We start from the raw sequence: 19,134 nt of genomic DNA, 5'->3' as shown, positions 1-19,134 counted from the left end.
CAAATCCAGATTAGGCTGGCTGGATTTGGCGAGACCAAATAACGCTGTTCCTATTGCCGTGATTGCTCCCACATCACCGCACGTGAGGCCACCTCCTGGTTTTCCCCTATGCAATCTTCTTTGCTCATTGTCAACAGTTTTTAAAATTGAATGTCTTGACTTAACTGGATTTATGTTTTATTTATGTTTAACTGGAATGTCTGGAAAATAGATCGTCACCAGTGGCCCGAGCAGCTCAAGGTTGTCAATTGTAGCTGAGAGTCCAGGGTCCGGCACGGCCAAAGTTAAGTCACAAGGAGGGAATCCTAGACCCACCAGACCTTCTGTAATTGTTCATGGTCGCCTTGATGCCCCACGAAATGCTCAGGCTGCAGTGCGAGGCACGGAGACTCCGACCTGCCAGCCTGAGCAAGTGCCCAATGCCAGGTCCTCCTGGGAGTCTAGGCAATGCCCGTGCTGGCCAGCGGCGCCCCCTGCTGGACAGAGAGCAGTGTGGCAAGACTCCCTCTTGTGACCTCCCCCACGGATTGCAGAGCCAGGGGTGTGGACTTCATCATGTGTGGGTGGAACACGTGACACACGGCCACCCAGGAAGAGCTGGTCATAGGCATCTGGGGAGCTGACTGGATGCTTATGGAGGCCGTCTTGAGATCCAGATCAAATATTGTCCGTGTGTGCGTGTGTGTGTGTGTGTGTGTGTGTGAGTGATATACAGGTTTTAATCCAGGAAGAGAAAGTTGGATCCCAAAATTTCTACAGGATGACCTAGCGTGGTTATTTTCTGTGGCTTTTCCCTTGGTGGCTCAGTTGCACATACACTGTTTGCATTTTACCCACGATTCTGCCCACTTTAGAATCAAATCCACAGGAAAGATAGATGTCATGTGTGCATGTCTTTTGAGCGCTAACATCCAGCTAGCCCTGTCGAACTCTTTCACTGCGAAAGTGCCATGTCATCACTCATCTGTGGAATGAAAAACAAAACAGAAGAACCTAGGGCAAGCGAAGAATAAATAACATAAGATAAACTCACAGCGGGAGGCAAGCCATAGGAGACTCTTCAAAAAATTTTGTTTTCTCTTTATCTGAGAGAGAGAGAGAGAGAGAGAGCGCATGACCAGGGGAGTGGCGGAGAGAGGCATGCACACAGAATCCAGAGCAGGCTCCAGGCTCTGAGCTGTCATCAGAGCGCCGGACACGGGGCTTGAAGTCTCAAACCCTGAGATCATGAGCTGACTGAATGAGAGTCCGAACCGGCTGAGACACCCACGTGCCCCAGGAGAACCCTTCAGTGTAGAGAAGAAAGTGAGGGTTGCTAGAGGGGAGGAGTGGGTGGGCTCCATTTGCAACGGGTGTTATGGAGGGCCCCCGTGGGGGTTAGCAGTGGGTGTTTCATGTAAGGGACGAAGCCCTACATTCCACCCCTGAAACCAAGACTACACTCACTGTTAACTCAATTTGATTTAAATTTGGAAAGTGGAGGGGGGACTGGGTGCCTCAGTCGGTTGAGTGTCCAACCTCAGCTCAGGTCAGGATCTCATGGTTCGTGGGGTTGAGCTCCACGTTGGGCTCTGTGCTGACAGCTCAGAGCCTGGAGCTGCTTTGGGTTCTGTGTCTCTCACTCTCTCCCCCTCCCATGCTCACACTCTGTCTCTGTTCTGTGTGTGTGTCCCTCTCTGTTTATTTAAACATTTTACTTCATGTTTAAAACATGAAAACAACAGACCAATAAATTTTAAAAGTAGATTAAGAAAAAGTGTTTTTCCTCTATCGGCTATGATATTTGAACACCCAGAATTCAATATGATTTCCTGTACAAAATTCACATACTGACATGAGTTCCCACTACGTGTGATGTGTATGTTTAATGCAGACTGTAAACCACCACCACCACCACCACCACAACAACAGCAACAACAGGCTTTACCCTGTCAGTGCCATTGGCAAACGACCAGAGATCTCCTATATGGCCCCCCTCCCCTAGGGGGAATTGAAGGATCATGCACTAACTCCCATTCAACGGTGTATTTAGTGAGTCTCGCTCCTAAGAAATACAGGTGTGACTGAGAGCATCCATCCATACCCTGACCTGAAATACCACATTGTTGCCTCGGTGTCCACGTGAGACTGATTTTCTGAGGTGTACAACCGAGGACCAAGATTGCAATGCAACTGAGCAGAAATCCCTGAGCCTCCTCCCTTGTGGAGGAGACTGTCCGATGGGGGGATGGTGGTCAACTCTGCGGAACAAGGTAGAGCTGCTTGGTGGCTCAGCAAGAAGAGGTGGAAGAAGGTTCCTTTCCCCCATTTGCTCTGCAGCCTCATGGGAGGGGGATTGTTCAGGGAACCTCATCTAATGAACATGGGCCAGGAAGGCTCCACCCACCCGTCTCCAGAGACATAAGCATTTAGTTGCTCCTTGCCATTGCCAGGCAATTAGCCAACGTTCACATGAACATGTGGAGACTTTACAAAATATATTATGTATACGAGGAAACACTTTGCACAGTTATGAATTAGTGTTTCCTTCTGCTCCTCTCCTTCCGACACAAGACATTCCTGAAAAGGCTGTCTGCTCCCACGTAGAGCTAGAGTTCTTCCAGTTTCCTGGTCATTTGCCACTCCTCCGTGTGGAAGCACTGAGATTGTTTCAAACTCCTTCCCCTGCCGGCGCATGTTTGGATATCACCGAGAGTCCCCACACGCACATGTTTGGGCACATGTCCTTTACCAATACACAGAGAGTAGGGAATGGGATGATGGGACCGTGAGTCCCAGGCATTTTCACAAGGACTCCCGGTGCTCTGCCTTGTTTCCACCTTCATGCCTCATTGGCCACTTCCTCTGACCCTTTCAGGCTCTGAGAGTGCCCGATGATCCTCGGTGCTGACGGAGGGGAGAAGCCTTCCAAATACCCAGCATAATCCACACCTCTCCAGTAACATCATTGCAGCCAGCCAGCCTTAAAGCTCAGGATTCTCCAGGTCAACTGGAACGCCATACCCCACGAATACAGCCAGATTCATGGTCCCTCCGCATGTCCCGATCACACCCACCTACAACACACAAAACGTGGCCTACAAGGGACTGTGAGTGAGTGAGTGAGTGAGTGAGTAGTGAGTGTGCACGTGGGCAGGCATGTATCTCAAAGCCTGTAGTGGGATCCCTGGACTGCTTCCTGAGACCTCTGTCCCTTCTTGTTCTTCCTCTTGGTAGCTCTGGCTCTGCCGGTGAGACAAGGGACTTGGTTAATGGCCGTTGCCCTCTGAGGTGGGATGTCCCTGGCTGAACTGCTGAGCCGGTGGATGTTTGGTTCACGGTGATCCTTTCCCATCTCGTCTCTGTATTTGGACTGGTGAATTAGGACTGCGTCGGGGGGAAGAGCAAATTCTAGTTTCCTGAGGTTGAGTTCAGACTTGGGACGGTGGCTTTCTTGGAGCAATCTCCACTGGTCTAACGTGATTGCTGGCAGTGGTGTCTCTTCCCCGTGATCCTCCAATTGTGGCACCTCGATGTTGGGGTCGGTTTCAGGCCCCCCTTGGGCCGCAGCCGTGCCTGTGTGGTCAGCCTGGAGGGATGTGGATTCCCCAGCACCTGGCTCACTCGCACGGTCTCTTTCCGATTCACTCTTCTGGACGTAAAAGAGGACATAGGCGTGTTGGCTCAGGGCAGACGTCGCGTCACTGGCGGTCACCTTCGCATCATCCATCTTGTACCACTGGCCGTTCCCAGCTTTGATGTAACAGAAGTAATGTCCGCTGTGACAATTCCAGCCCGCGTGCACCAGCACGGCATAGAGCACATAAGTCAGCGACCCCCCGTTCTGCCCAGACACGTAGCGTCGCATGTCAAGGCGCTCAGGATATTGCACTTCCTTAGCCAGTTTGCTGCCCGTGACATGGCAGAATCGTTTCAATACCAGCATCAGGACCTTGGAGCAAGTGTGCAAAGTCAACGTCTTGGAAGCAGGTACCTTGTCGAGACAAGTACTACAGCGATAGGCATTTTCACCATCCAACTGTTCGGGCTTCACCAAGTGTTGCAAAGCTTGGCTCACACTCTGAGCTGCCCTGATGTCCAGGCTAATGTCCAGGTAAGGGTCCAAAGTGCTGGAGACACCCTGGCAGTGGAGACACTGGATTTGAGACCTCCAGTACCCCCCAAAGATTTGCCGGATGAGGGTGGCGTCCTGAGCCTGAGGCTCTGAAGCCTTGTCCTCACGCAAACACGCTTGCTGCATAGCATCCAGAGTGAACATCAGAAACTCATGGGCATCCTCCTGCCTGTGTGTGTGGAAGGCCGCGAGCAGTTTTGGCGGAGGCCGGATCACGTCTCCCGGACGGCAGAGGGCCCGGGTCACGTGAGCCTGCAGAGCACACAGCACGCAGAATGGCTGCCTCCCACAGCTTCGCGAGTGCTCCTGGGACAGCATGTAGCTGGCGAGGGGTGGTGTGTAGGTCAGACACTGCAGGGCCGCATTCGCATAGCACGTGTTCCCCAGGTTCTGCAGGCCAGCCCCAACCGCAGAAGGTCTCCTCCAACTCACAGGTTTCTCTGCGGGGGGCAGACCTGTCGACGTGGGAGCCCAACCGTTAGGCAGGTCGCAGGGTGTGTGCGATGACGGTGCCGGCTTCTCAGGCAGAGTGGGTCCTCCGTGGCCTTCAGCACCACCCGTATTTGATCCGCTAGGTTTGAGGTTTGGAAAGACATGGAACTGAGTCTCCTCTCGGCAGTGGGAAGAGGGCGTCTCCATGTCTCCTGAAACGTGGAGCCTCACGTTGCAGAGCGATGCTTCTCTCAGGAGGCCAGTCTCAGAATGATGGCTGTGGCCCTCTCCTCAGCCCTCGTAAAGCTCGCCCCACCCACCTGACTAGGACCACGTCATCCAATCAGCTACCAGCTGCAGTTGGATGAAGGGTCTTAGGGTGTGGTCACTCTTCTGCAGACAGACGACTCAGCCCAGCCTTCCTCCTGCCCCTCCCTCCTCAAGAGGCACACACACACACGTTTCACCACTTTCTCCACCTCCCTCATTTCCATTGCTCCCTCTCTGGACACACGGACTTGAGCATTTCCAACCTAGAGGGAATCCTTTTTTGAGTATCCACTTTGCTCTTAGATAACACAAAGTGTCGAGGAATGACGGCCATGAATTTTTTAGGCTATGGAGATCATTGCACCAATTGAGCTCTGGTATCATGTAGGAGCACCTCCTCTCCGTCAGCCAGAATGTATGTGACACCAGCAAATTATTCTGGAATGATTACTGTCCATGGATTTGATTCTAACACTCCTGAACTGTCTCCATGGGATCTGTGTATACAACTATCATGAAGGTCCTTTGCAACATGTCTGTCTCCCAAGGGGTGGCCGAGAAATTGTCCCAAGAAATATCCTTTGCCTGGTTTCGGGCTTTGTAAATGCTTTCTTCATTTTGTAGCTCCCTTCCCAATAGGAGAACAAATCCTAAACCCATCATTTGCCAAATTGTCACTGGTATTACTAGCAAATCACATAGCAAGGTAGGTATAGGTTCCCGTGGTTCAGGACATGTTTGTTGTGGATTTGTGACGTTTATAGACGGTTTGACATTGGAATTTAGACATGCATGGACCGATGTCCCCTCGTGGAAACCGTGGCTTTAATGTGTCAGTATCTCTAGACCAGATTTCAGAACTGACCAGGTCTGCCGACATTGTGATTTCTTCTCTAATGTTTGTTTGTTTTTCACTTTTAACATGTTAATTGATTTATTTTGAGAGAGACAGAGAGAGACAGAGAGAGACAGAGAGAGGCAGAGAGCGAGAGAGAGCGCTCATGTGGACAAGCCAGGGAGAGACAGAGAGAGAGGGAGAGAGGATCCTCAATGAAACAGTCACCTCCTCGGGGTCACCGAGTGGGAGGAAAAGGCTGCGAGCACGTGAGGTGTCTCCCTCAGGTGAGGGGAAGGAAAGGGGCAAGGGGCCAAGGAGGACACCCAATGGGATGCACAAAAGGAGTCTTCAGACTCTTGTGACCACAGCCTCAAGACACGGCCCTCTCCCTGCCTGGTGCCCGCCAGCCCCACCCACGGCTTCCGTCAGCCTCTGCCTGGCCTCACTGCATGGGACCGGACCACGGCCCCACCCTTACCCGCAGCATCCTTACCCCTGCCACACCCATGCCCACACCTCATCCCAATGCTCTCCGCCCTCAGTTGGCCCGGCCTCACGTCCAGGCCGTGCTCCACCGGGCCAGCCTGGCGCCTGCCACTCTCAGGACCACACCCCAAGGAGAATCTACCAGAGAGTGGGCAGAGGAGGGGGGCGAGCCAGGCCAGGGCACAAGCACACCTTTCCCTGTTCTTCAAATATCCGTTGGCAGGCGCCAAGTTTGGACCTGTTTCTGCAAGGAATCATCTCTCCCTTTGGTTGTCATCTCCTCCTAGAAAACCGGTTGTGTTTTCACTGGACGGTGTTAGCTGCTAGGAACTCTCACGTGACTGGTCTGAGCAAAGCAAGTTGCCCTATTGAACGTAGTGACTTGAGCCAGTCCATTCCAGACCTTCCTGGAGCAAAAAGCTGACCCCTGTCCCAAGACGAGACACCTGCTCCTGTCTGAGTGCCTGGCCCCGACAAGTCCATTCTCCCCGGGTCTGGAGCCCGCCCGTCTTCAGACTCCACGAACACCCCCTTGCTTCTGTCGCCTCAGCCCCGGCCACCTGCCACGTGGGCAAAGAGGCCTGCAGAATTGCTTCCAAAGAACCCTTTGACCACCTAATTCTCTGTCCTCTCTCATCAATCGCTCATCACTCTATGTGTCTATCTCCTAACTCTCGTGTCTCCTTCCCCTCTCTAGTATCTATCTGTGGAATGTCTTTCTCATCCTTTCCCTTGTATCTCTTCTATGCCACCCTCCTTGATGTGACTTGTGAATGAAAGTGCCTTTGAGAGACATGTGGACAGCAGCCCCTAATGCTGATTGATTTCCCACGCACATGTTCTTTCAGTTCATGGGTTTTTATGTTGGCAGACAGAGAGAGACAGACAGAGAGAGATACAGAGAGAGAGAGAGAGAGGGACGGAGGGAGGGAGAGAGAATGTGGGGGAGGGTTAGAGAGAAAAGGAGAGAGGCAATCCCGAGGAGGGAGGGAAACTCAAAGTTCACTCTCCCCAACCCTGAGATCATGACGTGAGTCGCCGCCTCCAGGTCAGACACTTCTCTGACGGAGCCACCCAGGCATCCCGACCCTCCTCGATTTTGAATTCACCTCTAGCATTGTCTTGTTCCCAGGACACTTGGAGACACTTTATCTTGAAAGGGGAAGAGAGGCTAACCCGTGTTTCTTTGCTGCTTCTGAATACTTAGTTGTCCTCCACTAGGTGAGGATCCAAGTCCCAAGTGCACTTGGGAACAAATGCAGGATTCTACTCTAAGTGACGGGAAACTACAGTGTACACACGAAAAAGAAAACCATGCACATTCGGTCGTGTCTGAGCAAACTTTATTAGCTGTGGTAACACTACACACAACGTTGCACTATCAGGGAAAAACAAAAATGCAGACAGCATGTAAAATATTCCCCGATACGATCTGCAGAAAAATGATATCAGTGAACTGTTCTAAAACAAAAGATTGCCTCCACTTGCCCAGCCCAGACTGGAATCATTCCTCTGGCGTCCCCAAATTCAGACATTCTAAACCCACTACACATTCATTTCACAGATCCTTAACTTTACATTCGAGTGGACGACCTCTTGCTCTCCTGGCGCTGGACTTCTCATAGAATCTATTGAAACGAAAGAAACGAGACCTTGTTGATTGAGACGGAGCAGGTGAACCAGAAGGTGTAGATGCATAAAGGAAAAGTGCACCATGAGCGTCTGCACGTGGGCGCTCAACCCACTCCCCGCCCGAAGCAGGACACCAAACACGGTGTGGAGGCAAGTTTTTGTCCTTGCAGGTCTTTGGGGGAATTGCTGCTTTAGCAAAAATAGGTCACGGCCCTGCCTTGCCCGCCGCTCCGCAGTCACCTGCTCGGGGTCACAAGAGCCAGAGGACGAGTGTCCGAGGACACGAGGTGTCTCACTCCCGGTCGCTCTCCTCCGAGGACGAGGAAAGCTGCAGGTCATCGTGGAGGATGCTCCGGGAGACAGGCACACAGCCTCCCTCAGACTGGTGTGTGACGGGCGGGCCCTGGCCAGCGGGGACTGGCCTCTCGGGAGGTGGCAGACAGGGAGCTGCTATGAACCTGGAGCTCCAGCCGCCTTTGTCCAGGCGGCTGAAGACCATTCGCAGGGGCTGGCCGGGTGCCTGCGGACAGGGCGGGCACGGGGGCAAGGTGCACGCCTGGAGAGTGTCCAGGTGAGGTTGGGGGCGTGCAGGCTGGAGGCCCCTGCTGTGCACCGAGGCAGGTGTCTTCTTGGCCAGCTGGGCTGCCCCCGTGGGACCACATGCACTTCTCCTTGCTGGACGACACAGACTCTGGCGCAGCCCCACATGGGTGCTCCCTGTGCTCTTGTGGGGTGGCTGGAAGGGGCTGTAACATGGTTTCTTTCGGGGGTTCTGGCAAGGGTCGTCGGGGAGCGGGGCCCATCTCTTGCCTGGTGTCTGGATGTGGGGCTGGGGACTCGGAGCCAAACGGGTTGGAGGAGGATCAGGGCTCACCTCAGGACGCTTGGCTGGTGCCTGGGCGTGGCCAATGCCATGCGCCTTGGAGACAGCCCTGGAAGCTTCCAGGGAGGCACATCGGGGCCGGTGTTGTCTCAGCTGGACACCGAGGCCTGGATCCCGGGCAGAGCGTTGGTGTGCCGGGGCAGGCGGGGCAGGCGGGGCTGGGGTCCCCACTTGCTGGGCATCCTGTCGGCCAGCAGGCGGGAAGGTGCTCGCCGCAGGTCTCCCGAGAGGAGCAGCCGACGGGGACAGCTGTGTCGTGTCAGGCGTCCCGCTAGGAGGCTCCGCCGGGACGTACGGCGCCAGCACGGACACCCTCTTGGTGGTGTACACGGGCATCGGCCTGTGCGGATGCTGTGGGAACACACAACACACAGACAACGGCCATCAGTCCTTCCTGCCCACCAAGGACACATGCACGACAAGCACAGCAAAGAAACAGAAACGCAAACAACCGGGAGAGACGGGAAAGGAGTGTACTGACAGAGGACAAGGGCCTCCAGCTCAGCGTCGATTGGGAAGAAACACTGGGCACTAGCCCCTTGATGCTTTGACTCCACGGGAGCGACGGACCACAAAGGTTGTGCATCGTGCCTGCCTCCCGAAGTGGACAAGCACGTCCATTCAGGCTTCCAGGGAAAGGACAGGCGTCCTGCAGGTGGAGGTTCGCGGCGGGGGGCGGGGGGCGGGGGGCGGGGGGGCTACTGAGTTTGGATGGCCAATGGGGCGGGTGTATGTGTCACCAGGGAAAGATGCCTGTGCCTCCCAAGAGGCCTAGGTGTGGGCACAGCGTCCCGAAATTATGTTGGCACGCCCACCCGGCACCCGGTTAGCACACATGCAAGGAATCCTGCCGGATCATGGACACCCAGCAAACGTGGCTGGAAAGGACCCGCACGGAAATCCCAATGTGGAGAATCGGGGTGGACCCCCTTCCTCAGCCAGGAGGGCCGGGAAGCCCGTCACATCCCCGTCCCCAGGAGAGAACGAGAGCAGGGACGGGGGACACTCACCCTCACATAGTCACAGCATTCTGTGGAGTCCCTCCAGGCTCGCTGCTGCCTTCCAGGGCCTATCCTGGGGAATCTCTGCAGCAGCGCCTTCCTCTGCTGGGCTTCTCGCCTGCACGACCAAGAACGGGAAGGTGAAGGAGCGGCATTTCGTGTCTTCACCTGGGGAGCGAGCGATGGGGCTTGGGCAAGATCTCCTTTCTTCATCTGCCCTCCTGGCTCCCACTCCAGCGAGCCGTCCAGGTTGGCCCAAGACGTCCTTGCGTTGAGAGCCGTGTGCGCCACTGCCTGTCACCTGCCGCCTCCCCCTGTCTCCCTACCGCAGGACACACAGCCTCGGGGACTCCCCCAGAGCAGCTCAATAGGCTCGTGAGGTCGTCTGGGGGGCGGGGAGCTCCTTTCTCTGCCTCCCCCACCCCTGTGTGTGTCTGAAGACGACACAGCACCCAGTGTCCGGGTACAGAGACACAGCGACCTGAGCTGCCAGGCCACGGGCAGGCCGGAGCCGGCCGCATCCTCACCTTTGTCCCTCGTCCATGTCCCTCGCAGCCTGGTTGAGGGGCCCGGGCTTGTGCCGGTCCTGCTGCTGGCGTGGTTCCACATTCTCCTTCGGCTTCCTGGGGACAAAGGCCTGGGGGGCGAGGCACCCGTCCCAGCGCTTCATGGGGCACCTGGTGCTGGATGCGTTGTGCCCAAAGGCTCCGCAGTCCTTACACTTGAGCTGCGGACCAAGGAGGAGGGGCTCAGTGAATCAGCACCAATGACAGTCCAACTGCAAAGGTCATGACAAGGACACACTCGGGGAGCAGAGGACTGGTGTGGGTGGGCCAGGGCACATCGTGGACGGCTCGGGAGGTGCCAGGAGATGGAAGTTCCTAGGATTCTACCCGAGCCTCTGTGAGGGACGGACCGGGAGTTGGGATTGCAGGTCTCGGGCCGCGTAGAATGAGCCCCACGCCACGATGGGACAGACACCAGGCTGGACGTGACCCTACGGCCGAGGGAGCTTATCCCAATGGGCAGGCTGCTGAGATGCCAAGGCAGGCCACCGTGGGCTAGGAAAGGACGACCGACTTCCAGACACAGAGTCTTCATTCCCTCGTCGTGTGCGATCCCCGGCTTCAGAGGCATGGCTCCCCCACCCCCACCCGACCCAGCCCCTCCAACCCGCCCACTGGTTCGCCACGCCTCCAGGGCTCCACTTACCCGAGGATCCTCGTCCTCTAGCCTGGGAACCCTGGGCGCCATGGGTGCTCTCCGTTGCCTCTTCCCGTTTGGGGCTTTCAAGGGTCTGGAAGGTGCGTGCTGGGTGTGACCACCCGCCATCTGCCCCCTCTCCTTGGAGGGTCAAGTCAGCCTTGCTCGAAGATGGGTTTCTGGACTTCCTGAGGCAATGGGAAAAGGAGAGTCATTCCCACAGACACAACGACTCCTTCATGAACCTTTCTCCCCCAGCGGGCATGAGGAGGGGGCGTCACGCCCACCAGGTCAAACACGGTCCTCACCTGGGAGGTGGGACCTCTCCCTCCTGCATGTTCTACGCGCTCTCCCGTGGACCCACCCGCAGGACGGCACCCTCAGGCAAGGCCGTGGAGGTGGTCTTGCGTGACTCACCGGAGAGACTTTCGGGAAGTCTCTCCCAGCGCCCTCCGGAAGGAAAACCACACACAAGGTCCCGACCCCCATGGACACCGCAATCCACGCTACGGCGATACTCCCTGTGGCACCCAGGGTTGCATGTGCAAAGAGAAGGATGCTTGCCTCTCCAGAATGTACCTCTCCTACTTGACCCCCAGAGAAACCACCCTCAGAGACAAAGTCAAGGAAAACGTTTCGTTTCTGCTCGACTCGACTGGAAGCTTCCCCACGCAGGACCTGAATGAACCCTTTTCTTTCACGTGGCCTTTACGGGGCCCCCACGCTGAACTCACGTGTCAGCCGTGGCAAATGAGCATTTGCTGTGAAATTCGGGTGAACAAGAAAATTCCTTAGGCTCTGAGGCCCCACGGCGACATGGAGCAGGATGCTGTCACTGCTCCCACACGCCCTCACACCAGTCAGACTCTGGGGTTCGGTTCCTCTGGAAGCAGAACCTCATGTGCTCGGGAACACCGAGAGCCACGCCTTTCCTCAGTCTCTGTTCTCACAATAGTCCTCAACACTAAAGCGTCCTTCACCTGGTGAGTCGAGGCGCATCACCACCTCCATTTCCTCCCTGGCCCACTTCTGTGCCAGCTCGTGGGAGCCCCAGATCGTCCCAACGCACCTGAAACGCCAATGTGCTCCTCCTGTGTGTCAGGAGACGTCCGGAGCGGCGGGTGGCAGGCGGACTGCGGTGGAGGAGACTCAGGCGTGCCCTCGGCGTGCCCGAGGGACGGTCAGTGAGGGACACTTCCTTCCTTGCCGGACTCTTAGACCCGCCCAAGGTCACGTGACCTCTCGGGCACTTTAATCCCATGCAGCCCGTCCCCTTGGTGCTCGTCACGTCTCCACACTAGGAACGAATCCTGGAGGTTTAGCGATTGCTTGCCGTAGTAACTGGTATGCATGTATGTGGAGATAGACGTCTCAGAACACATCTTCACCCTTGGACAAAGAGACTCGTGTGTGCGTGCCTGTTGCATTCGTAAACTGGTGTTTCTCGTGGGTCTCCAGGGAAGCTTGCGGGGCCCCTGGCCTCACGTACGTTCCTGTGGTTGGGGGCCCCCTCGGCGTCCTCCGTGTCCAAGCTTCTCCCTTTCCCAACAGGAGCGGTGTGTCCATGACCTATTTGCAGTGTCCCTTCACTCCACACCCTGCCCTGCCCTCCCCGTCCCCCTTTCTGTCTCTAGGGCGGTGACTGCGCTCGCTGGGACCTTCGGAGCAATGGGATCCTGTGTCCCGTGTCCCCTGGGAACTAGCTGCCTTGGCACTTGGTCTCGTGACCCAAGTCGCTGTTGCTGACAAGTCCCTGTGTTGACGCAGGGGGCTCCCTGTGGCCGACGCCCCTCGTTTGGGGCTCTTTGTTTCTGCCCATCAACTCGGACGTTCTGTTTAGCTTTTGCTGCCATTGGGGCATGTAGGTGTGACTGCCACCACTTCTCCTGGCCTGGCCTGGCTGGCCTCAGCCACGGACACTGTGTCAGGGAGATGTCTTTGGGATCCTGAAGGGCCAGACCCAAGGGACAGGGTGCAACCCCATCGGCGGGGCATTCCTGAGTGTCAGGCGAGCGAGCGCCTTTCTCCCACAGCAGTGCGAAAGCTAGCGGCCCCACTGGCCGAGGTGGAGGGCCTGCATCGGCAGTGCCGTCGGCACCCTGGATGGTTTCCCTCCTTGAACATTGGCCTGTGTTGGGCGTGTTGTGCGCTTTTCATTTGGCCTTTCCTATCTTCTCCGGGAGGCTGCTCCTGTGGCCTCTGTCCACTGCCCTCAAGGCATGGCCCTCCCCCAACCTGGTGCCCTCCAGCCCCGCCTACCACTTCCTTCAGCCTCTGCCTGGCCTCCTCACTCCATGGCACCATACTACGGCCCCACCCCCTTACACGCAGCATCCTTACCCCTGCCACACCCATGCCCACACCCTTTTCCCAATGCTCTCAAACCTCCGTTGGCTTGGCCTCGCTTCCAGGCCGTGGCTCCACGGGGCCAGCCTGGCGCCGGCCACTCTCGGGACCACTCCCCAGGGAGAATCCCCCAGATAGTGGGCGGTGGAGGGGGCGAGCGAGGCCAGGGCACAAGCACACCTTTCCCTGTTCTTCAAATATCCCTTGGCCCCCTCCCTGCTTGGTTTTGTACCCCTCCCTGTTTTTATAGTATTTTTCCTTCCCTTCCCTGATGCTCATCTGTTTTGCACCTTAGAGCCTTCATATGAGTGAAGCCATATGCTAGTTGTCTTTCTCTGACTAATTTCGCTGAGGAGAATACCCTCTACTTCTAGCCACATCGTTGCGAATGGCACCCTGTCTTTCCTTTCGATCGCCGCGTAATGTTCCACTGTATATATATGTGCCACCTCTTCTTTTTCCATTCCATGCATCTATGGCCATTCGGGCTCTTTCCACACTTTGGCTATCGTTGGGAGTGCTGCTAGAAGCTTTTGGGGGCGTTTGCGTGCAGGTGCCCCTTCGAGACAGCACACCCATATCCCTTGGATAAATACCTAGGCGTGCAATCGCTGGCTCATAGGGTCGCTGCGCTTTCAATGTTTTGAGGAACCTCCATACTGTTTTCCAGAGTGGCGGCGCCAGTTTGCCTTCCCACCAGCAGTGCAAGAGAGATCCTGTTGCTCCGCACCCTCGCCAACATCGGTTGTTGCCTGAGTTGTTAATGTTAGCCATTATGACACGTGTGAAGTGGTAGCTCATTGCGATCTGGAGACGGATTTCCCTGATGATGAGTGAGGTTGAGCATTTTTTCATGTGTCAGTCGACCATCTGGATGTCTTCTTGGAGAAGTGTCTATTCATGACTTTTGCCCATTTCTTCACTGGATTCCTTGGTTTTTGGCTGTTGAGTGTGATCAGTTCTTTATCGATTTGTATACGGAGCCTTTCTCCGATGTGTCGCTCGCAAATATCTTCTACCATTGATGATTTAGCTGATTTGTTAGTGTAGCTGATCTGTTTCCTTCACGGTGCAGAAGAGTTTTCTTTTGGTGAGTTCTCAATAGGTCGTTTTTCCTTTTGTTTCCCTTGCCTCCGGAGACGGAGACGTGTTGAGTAAGAAGTTGCTGTGGCCCAGATCACAGAGGCTTTTGCCTGCTTTCTCCTCGAGGGTTTTGATGGCTTCCTGTCTTACGCTTAGGACGTTCCTCCCTTTTGAGTTTCTTTATGTGTACGGTGTAAGAAAGTGGTGCGGGTTCCTTTTTCCGCATGTCGCTGTCCAGTTTTCCCAGCACCACTTGTTGAAGAGACTGGCTTTATTCCATTGGATATTCTTTCCTGCTTTGTCAAGGAATAGTTGGCCATCCATTTGTGGGTGGGTGCGTTTCTGTTCTCTTGAGCTGAGTGTCCGTTTTTGTGCCAGTACCATACTGTCTTGATGATTACAGCTGTGTAATTACAGCTCGACGTCTGCGATTGTGATGCATCCAGCTTTCCTTTCTTTTTCAACAGAGCTTTGGCTCTTCAGGGCCTTTTCTGGGTCCATACAAATTCTAGTATTGTCTGTCCCAGCTCTGTGAGGAGTGCTGGTGTTCTTTGGATAGGTGTTGCTTTGAGTATGTAGATTGCTTTGGGTGGTAGTGACATTTTACCCATATTTCGTCCTCCCAACCAGGAGCGTGGAATATTTTTCCATTGTGTTTTCTGTCTTCTAAAATTTCATGTAGTTTTCAGTGTATCGATTTTTCATCTCTTTGGTTACATTCATTCGTAGGTATTTTGTGATTTTGGGTGCAATTGTCAATGGGACCGATGCTTGATTTTTCTTCCTGTTGCTTCGTCATTGGCGTATGGGAATGCAGCCCGTTTCTGTGCGTTGATTTCACATCCTGCAACTTTGCTGAAGTCATGGATCAGTTCTAGCAGTTTTTGGTGGAATCTTTTGGGTTTTCCATACAGAGTATCATGTCATCCGCCAAGAGGGAACGTTTGACCTCTCCCGGCCCATTTGGAGGCCTTTGAGTCCTTTGTGTTGTCTGATGGCTGAGGCTAAGGCTTCCAATGCGATGGTGAATAACAGTGGCAAGAGTGGACCTCCCTGTGTGGTCCCTGTCCTTAGGGAGAAAGCTCTCAGGTTTTCCCCATGGGGGATGATACTCGCGTTGGGTCTTTCGCATATGACTTCTATGATCCTTCTAGCCCCACGTCCTTGAGGGTTTGTGTCAAGATAGGATGTTGTATTTTGTCCCATGCTTTCTCCGCATCGATTGAGAGGATCGTGTGGTTCTTGTCCTTTCTTTTCTTAGATGTGATGAATCACATTGACTGTTTTGTGCATATTGAACCAGATCTGCATCCCAGGTAGAGATCCCAGCTGGTCGTGGCGAATCGTTTTTTGGATATATTGTTGGATCCGATCGGCTAATAACTCGTTGAGGAGTTTCGCATCCATGTTCATCAGGGAAATGGGTCCATCGTTCTCCTTTGTCGTGGGGTCTCTGTCTCGATTTGGAATCAAGGAAACGCTGGCTCCGTAGAAAGAGCTTGGAAGTTTTCCTTCCGTTTCTCTCTTTTGGAGCAGCTTCAAGGGAATAGATGTGAACTCTTCTCTAAACGTTTGGGAGAATTCCCCTGGAAAGCCATGTGGCCCTGGACTCTGTATTCTCCTTTTCGTGGGGGGTGGGGGGAGGGGGAGAGTTTTGACTCCTAATTCATTTTCTTTACTTGTTTTGGTCTGTTCAAATTTTCTTTCTTCCTGTTTCAGTTTGGGTAGTTTATACGTTTCTTGGGATTTGTCCATTTCTCCCAGATTGCCCATTTTATTGGTGTATAATTGCTCACAACGTTCTCGTAGTACTGTTTGTATTTCTGCTGTGTTGGTTGTGGTCTCTCCTGTTTCGTTCTTGATTTCCTTTATTCGGGTCCTTTCCTTTTTCTTTTTGAGCAAACTGGCTAGGGATTGATCAGTTTTGTGAATTCTTTCAACGAATCAGCTCTGGTTTCATGGATCCGTTCTGGTGTTGTTGCTGTTTGTTTTCTTTTTGTACTTGTTTTTGTGTTTGTGTTTTGTTTTTTTGGTTTCCATAGCATTGATTTCCGCTCTAATCTGCATTATATCCTGTCTCTGCTGGTTTGGGGTTTTCTTTGCTGTTCTTTTTCCAACTCTTTAAGGTGAACGGTTAGATTGTGTCTCTGAGCCGTTTCTTCTTTCTTTCGGAAGGCCTGGATTGCTATAGACTTCCCTCGAATGACCCCCTTTGCTGCGTCCCAGAGCTTTTGGCCTGTGGTGTTACCGTTTTCCTTGGCTTCCGTGGACTGTTTAATTTCCTCTTTAACTTCTCGGTTAGCCCATTCACTCTTAAGTAGGGTGTTCTTTAGTCTCCAAGTATTTGTTCCACGGCCACCTTGTTTCTTGTCGTGATTTCGAGTTTCATAGCATTGTGGTCTGAGAATATGCACGATATGATCTCGATCTTTTTGTCCCTGTTGAGGGCTGATTTGTGTCCCAGTATGTGATCTATTGTGGAGGATGTTCCGTGTGCACTGGAGAAGAAGGTCTATTTGCCTGCTTTAGGATGAAATGTTCTGACTATATCTGTCAAGTCCATCTGGTCCAGTGTGTCATTCAAAACCATTGCTTCCTTGTTGAGTGTCGGTTTAGGTGAGCTGTCCGTTGCTGTAAGTGGGGTGTTGAGGTTCCCTCCTAGTATGGCATCATTCTCAATGAGTGTCTTTATGTGTGTGATGACTTGATGTATGTATTTGGGCGCACCCCGTTTGGTGCATAAATGTTCACAATCGTGAGGTCTTCTTGGTGGACAGACCCAATGATTATGATATAACGCCCTTCTACGTGTCTCGTTAGAGTCTTTATTTTAAAGTCTAGATTGTCCGATATGAGTATGGCTACTCCTGCTTTCTTTTGTCAACCATGAGCATGAGAGATGGTGTTCCATCCCCTTGCTTTCAATCTGAAGGCGTCTTTAGATCTAAAGTGGGTCCCTTGTAAGCAGCGTATGGATGACCTTCTTTTCTCACCCATTCTGTTACCCTATGTGTTTCGATTGGAGCATTGAGTCCATTGACGTTTCGAGTGAGTACTGAACGGTATGAAGTTATTGCCATTGTGTTGCTTGTAGAGTTGGAGTTTCTGGGGGTGTTCGCCGATCCTTGCCAGTGTTTTCTGCCTGTGGTCTGTTTTTTCCTTTAAGTCCTTTGCCCCCTGGGAGAGTCTGCCTTCAAATGTCTTGCAGGGCTGGTTGAGTGGTCAGGAACTCCTTTAATTTTTGCTTGGGAAACTTTCCGTCTCTACTTCTATTTGGAATGACAGCTTTGCTGGACAAATACGTTTTGGCCGCATCCTTTCAGGATTCAGTGCGATGAATATATCCTGCCACTCATTTCTGGGCTGCCAGGTTTCTGTGGATAGGTCTGCTGCAAATGTGGTCAGTCGTCCCTTGTAGGGGAAGGACTTTTGTTTCCTTTGCTGCTTTCATGATTCTTTCCTCGCCTGAGTATTTTGTGAAGTCGACTAGGCTCTGCCTTGTGGATGGTTGGACGTTGTTGAATCTAATGGGAGTCTTCTGTGCTTCCTGGATTTTGTGTGTCTTTCCCAGGTTAGGAAAGTTTTCTGCTGTGATGTGCTCACATAACCCTTCTACCCCCTTGTCTCTCTCTCTTCGTCTTCTGGGACCCCTATGATTGTGATGTGATTCCTTTTCAATGAGTCGCTGAGTTCCCGAATTCTTAAACCCTGCTCTTTTGCTTTAGTCTCCCTCTTTCCTTCTGCTTCGTTATTCTCCATTGCTTTGTCCCCTCTATCGCTGGTTCCCTGCTCGGCCTTATCATCCTTGCCGCTGTGGCATCTGTTCCAGATCGCAGCTCGCTTTTAGCATTGTCTATTGCATCCTGGCTAGCTTTTACTTCTTTTATCCCCACAGAAAGGCATTCTCATCTACTTTCGACCCCAGCTGGCATTTTTATCATCGTGATTCTAAATTCTGGTTCAAACGTTCCGCTCGTATCTGTGTTGGTTAAGGGCCTGGCTGTCCTTTCTTCCTGCTCTTTCTGTTGGGGTGAATCCCTTGGCTTCGTCATTTTGGAGGAAGGAAAGGAATGAATAAGATAAAAGAATTCAAAACTTAAAAATGAGAAACAACACACTCACACACACACACAAATCACACAAATGATGCTAGATCCTAGGTGAGTTTTGGTCTGGTTGTTGAAATGGGCTTGAAAGATTAGAGGAAAAAGGGAAAGCACATAAAAAAAGGAAACCGTTTGAACATTTGGAAAAAAGAATACAGTGAAATAGGATAAAATGAAATGAGGGAATTCAAATAGAATTGGACACATTTACAAAAAATTAAACGAATATAGTCGAAAAAAGTTCAAGGAAATTATTTTAAACCATGGGAAATAACAACATATTTTTTCTCTTTCTGTCTTCATGAAACAGAAAAGAAATGGAAAAGAAAAGAAAAGAGATGGACCCGCGAACAGACTGAAATACAGATTGAAGTTACATTGTTGTCCCCTAGAAGTCAAAGGATGAAGCACTTTGGAGTCCATACACTACCAAGTGGCGGAGACGCTTGGGTTCCTGAAGAGCCAAGTTGGCCCAGTTGGGCGGTGCTAAGTGTCACGGCTGTGTTCTCCACTAGATGGCGCAGCTAGCCTACAAGCGCGGATTGCTGGGGCGCTTGGAGGTGCATATGCGCATGCGCGGGAGCGGAGACCTCGGCGTCGCTCAGGTGCCCAGTCTGTAGTATCTGAACTCGGCTGTCTGCGATCAGCAATCCTACCCCCGTCCTTTGTCTCCGGCTTCTGTCCACTCGCCGCTTTGACACTGTCCGTGGCCCAGCCGTCAGGTTGCCAGGAGACACCTC

The 19,134-nt window shown here is 53.0% G+C and overlaps 2 protein-coding genes across 2 annotated transcripts; both read right to left on the bottom strand.

Moving 5' to 3' along the window:
• Positions 1-3,145: 3,145 nt before the first annotated feature.
• LOC124520781 (ubiquitin carboxyl-terminal hydrolase 17-like protein 6) lies at positions 3,146-4,753 on the bottom strand. Its single transcript, XM_047091853.1, has one exon. The coding sequence runs from the start codon at positions 4,751-4,753 to the stop codon at positions 3,146-3,148; it is 1,608 nt and encodes a 535-aa protein (XP_046947809.1).
• A 3,311-nt stretch (positions 4,754-8,064) lies between these two features.
• Positions 8,065-10,910, bottom strand: LOC124521265 (putative protein FAM90A23P). Its single transcript, XM_047092358.1, has 4 exons — positions 10,869-10,910; positions 10,184-10,383; positions 9,666-9,774; positions 8,065-9,006 (listed from the first exon to the last, which is right to left on the bottom strand). Exons 1-4 carry the CDS (start codon positions 10,908-10,910, stop codon positions 8,065-8,067), a joined length of 1,293 nt encoding a protein of 430 aa, XP_046948314.1.
• Positions 10,911-19,134: the final 8,224 nt, after the last annotated feature.

Source organism: Lynx rufus, unplaced genomic scaffold (genome assembly GCF_022079265.1).
Source record: "Lynx rufus isolate CCGP_SWC_20201006 ecotype Redwood Valley unplaced genomic scaffold, mLynRuf1.p SCAF_3, whole genome shotgun sequence".
NCBI lineage: Eukaryota > Metazoa > Chordata > Mammalia > Carnivora > Felidae > Lynx > Lynx rufus.
The sequence above is the reverse complement of the archived record's forward strand: the minus strand, read 5'-3'. Positions and strand labels throughout refer to the sequence as shown.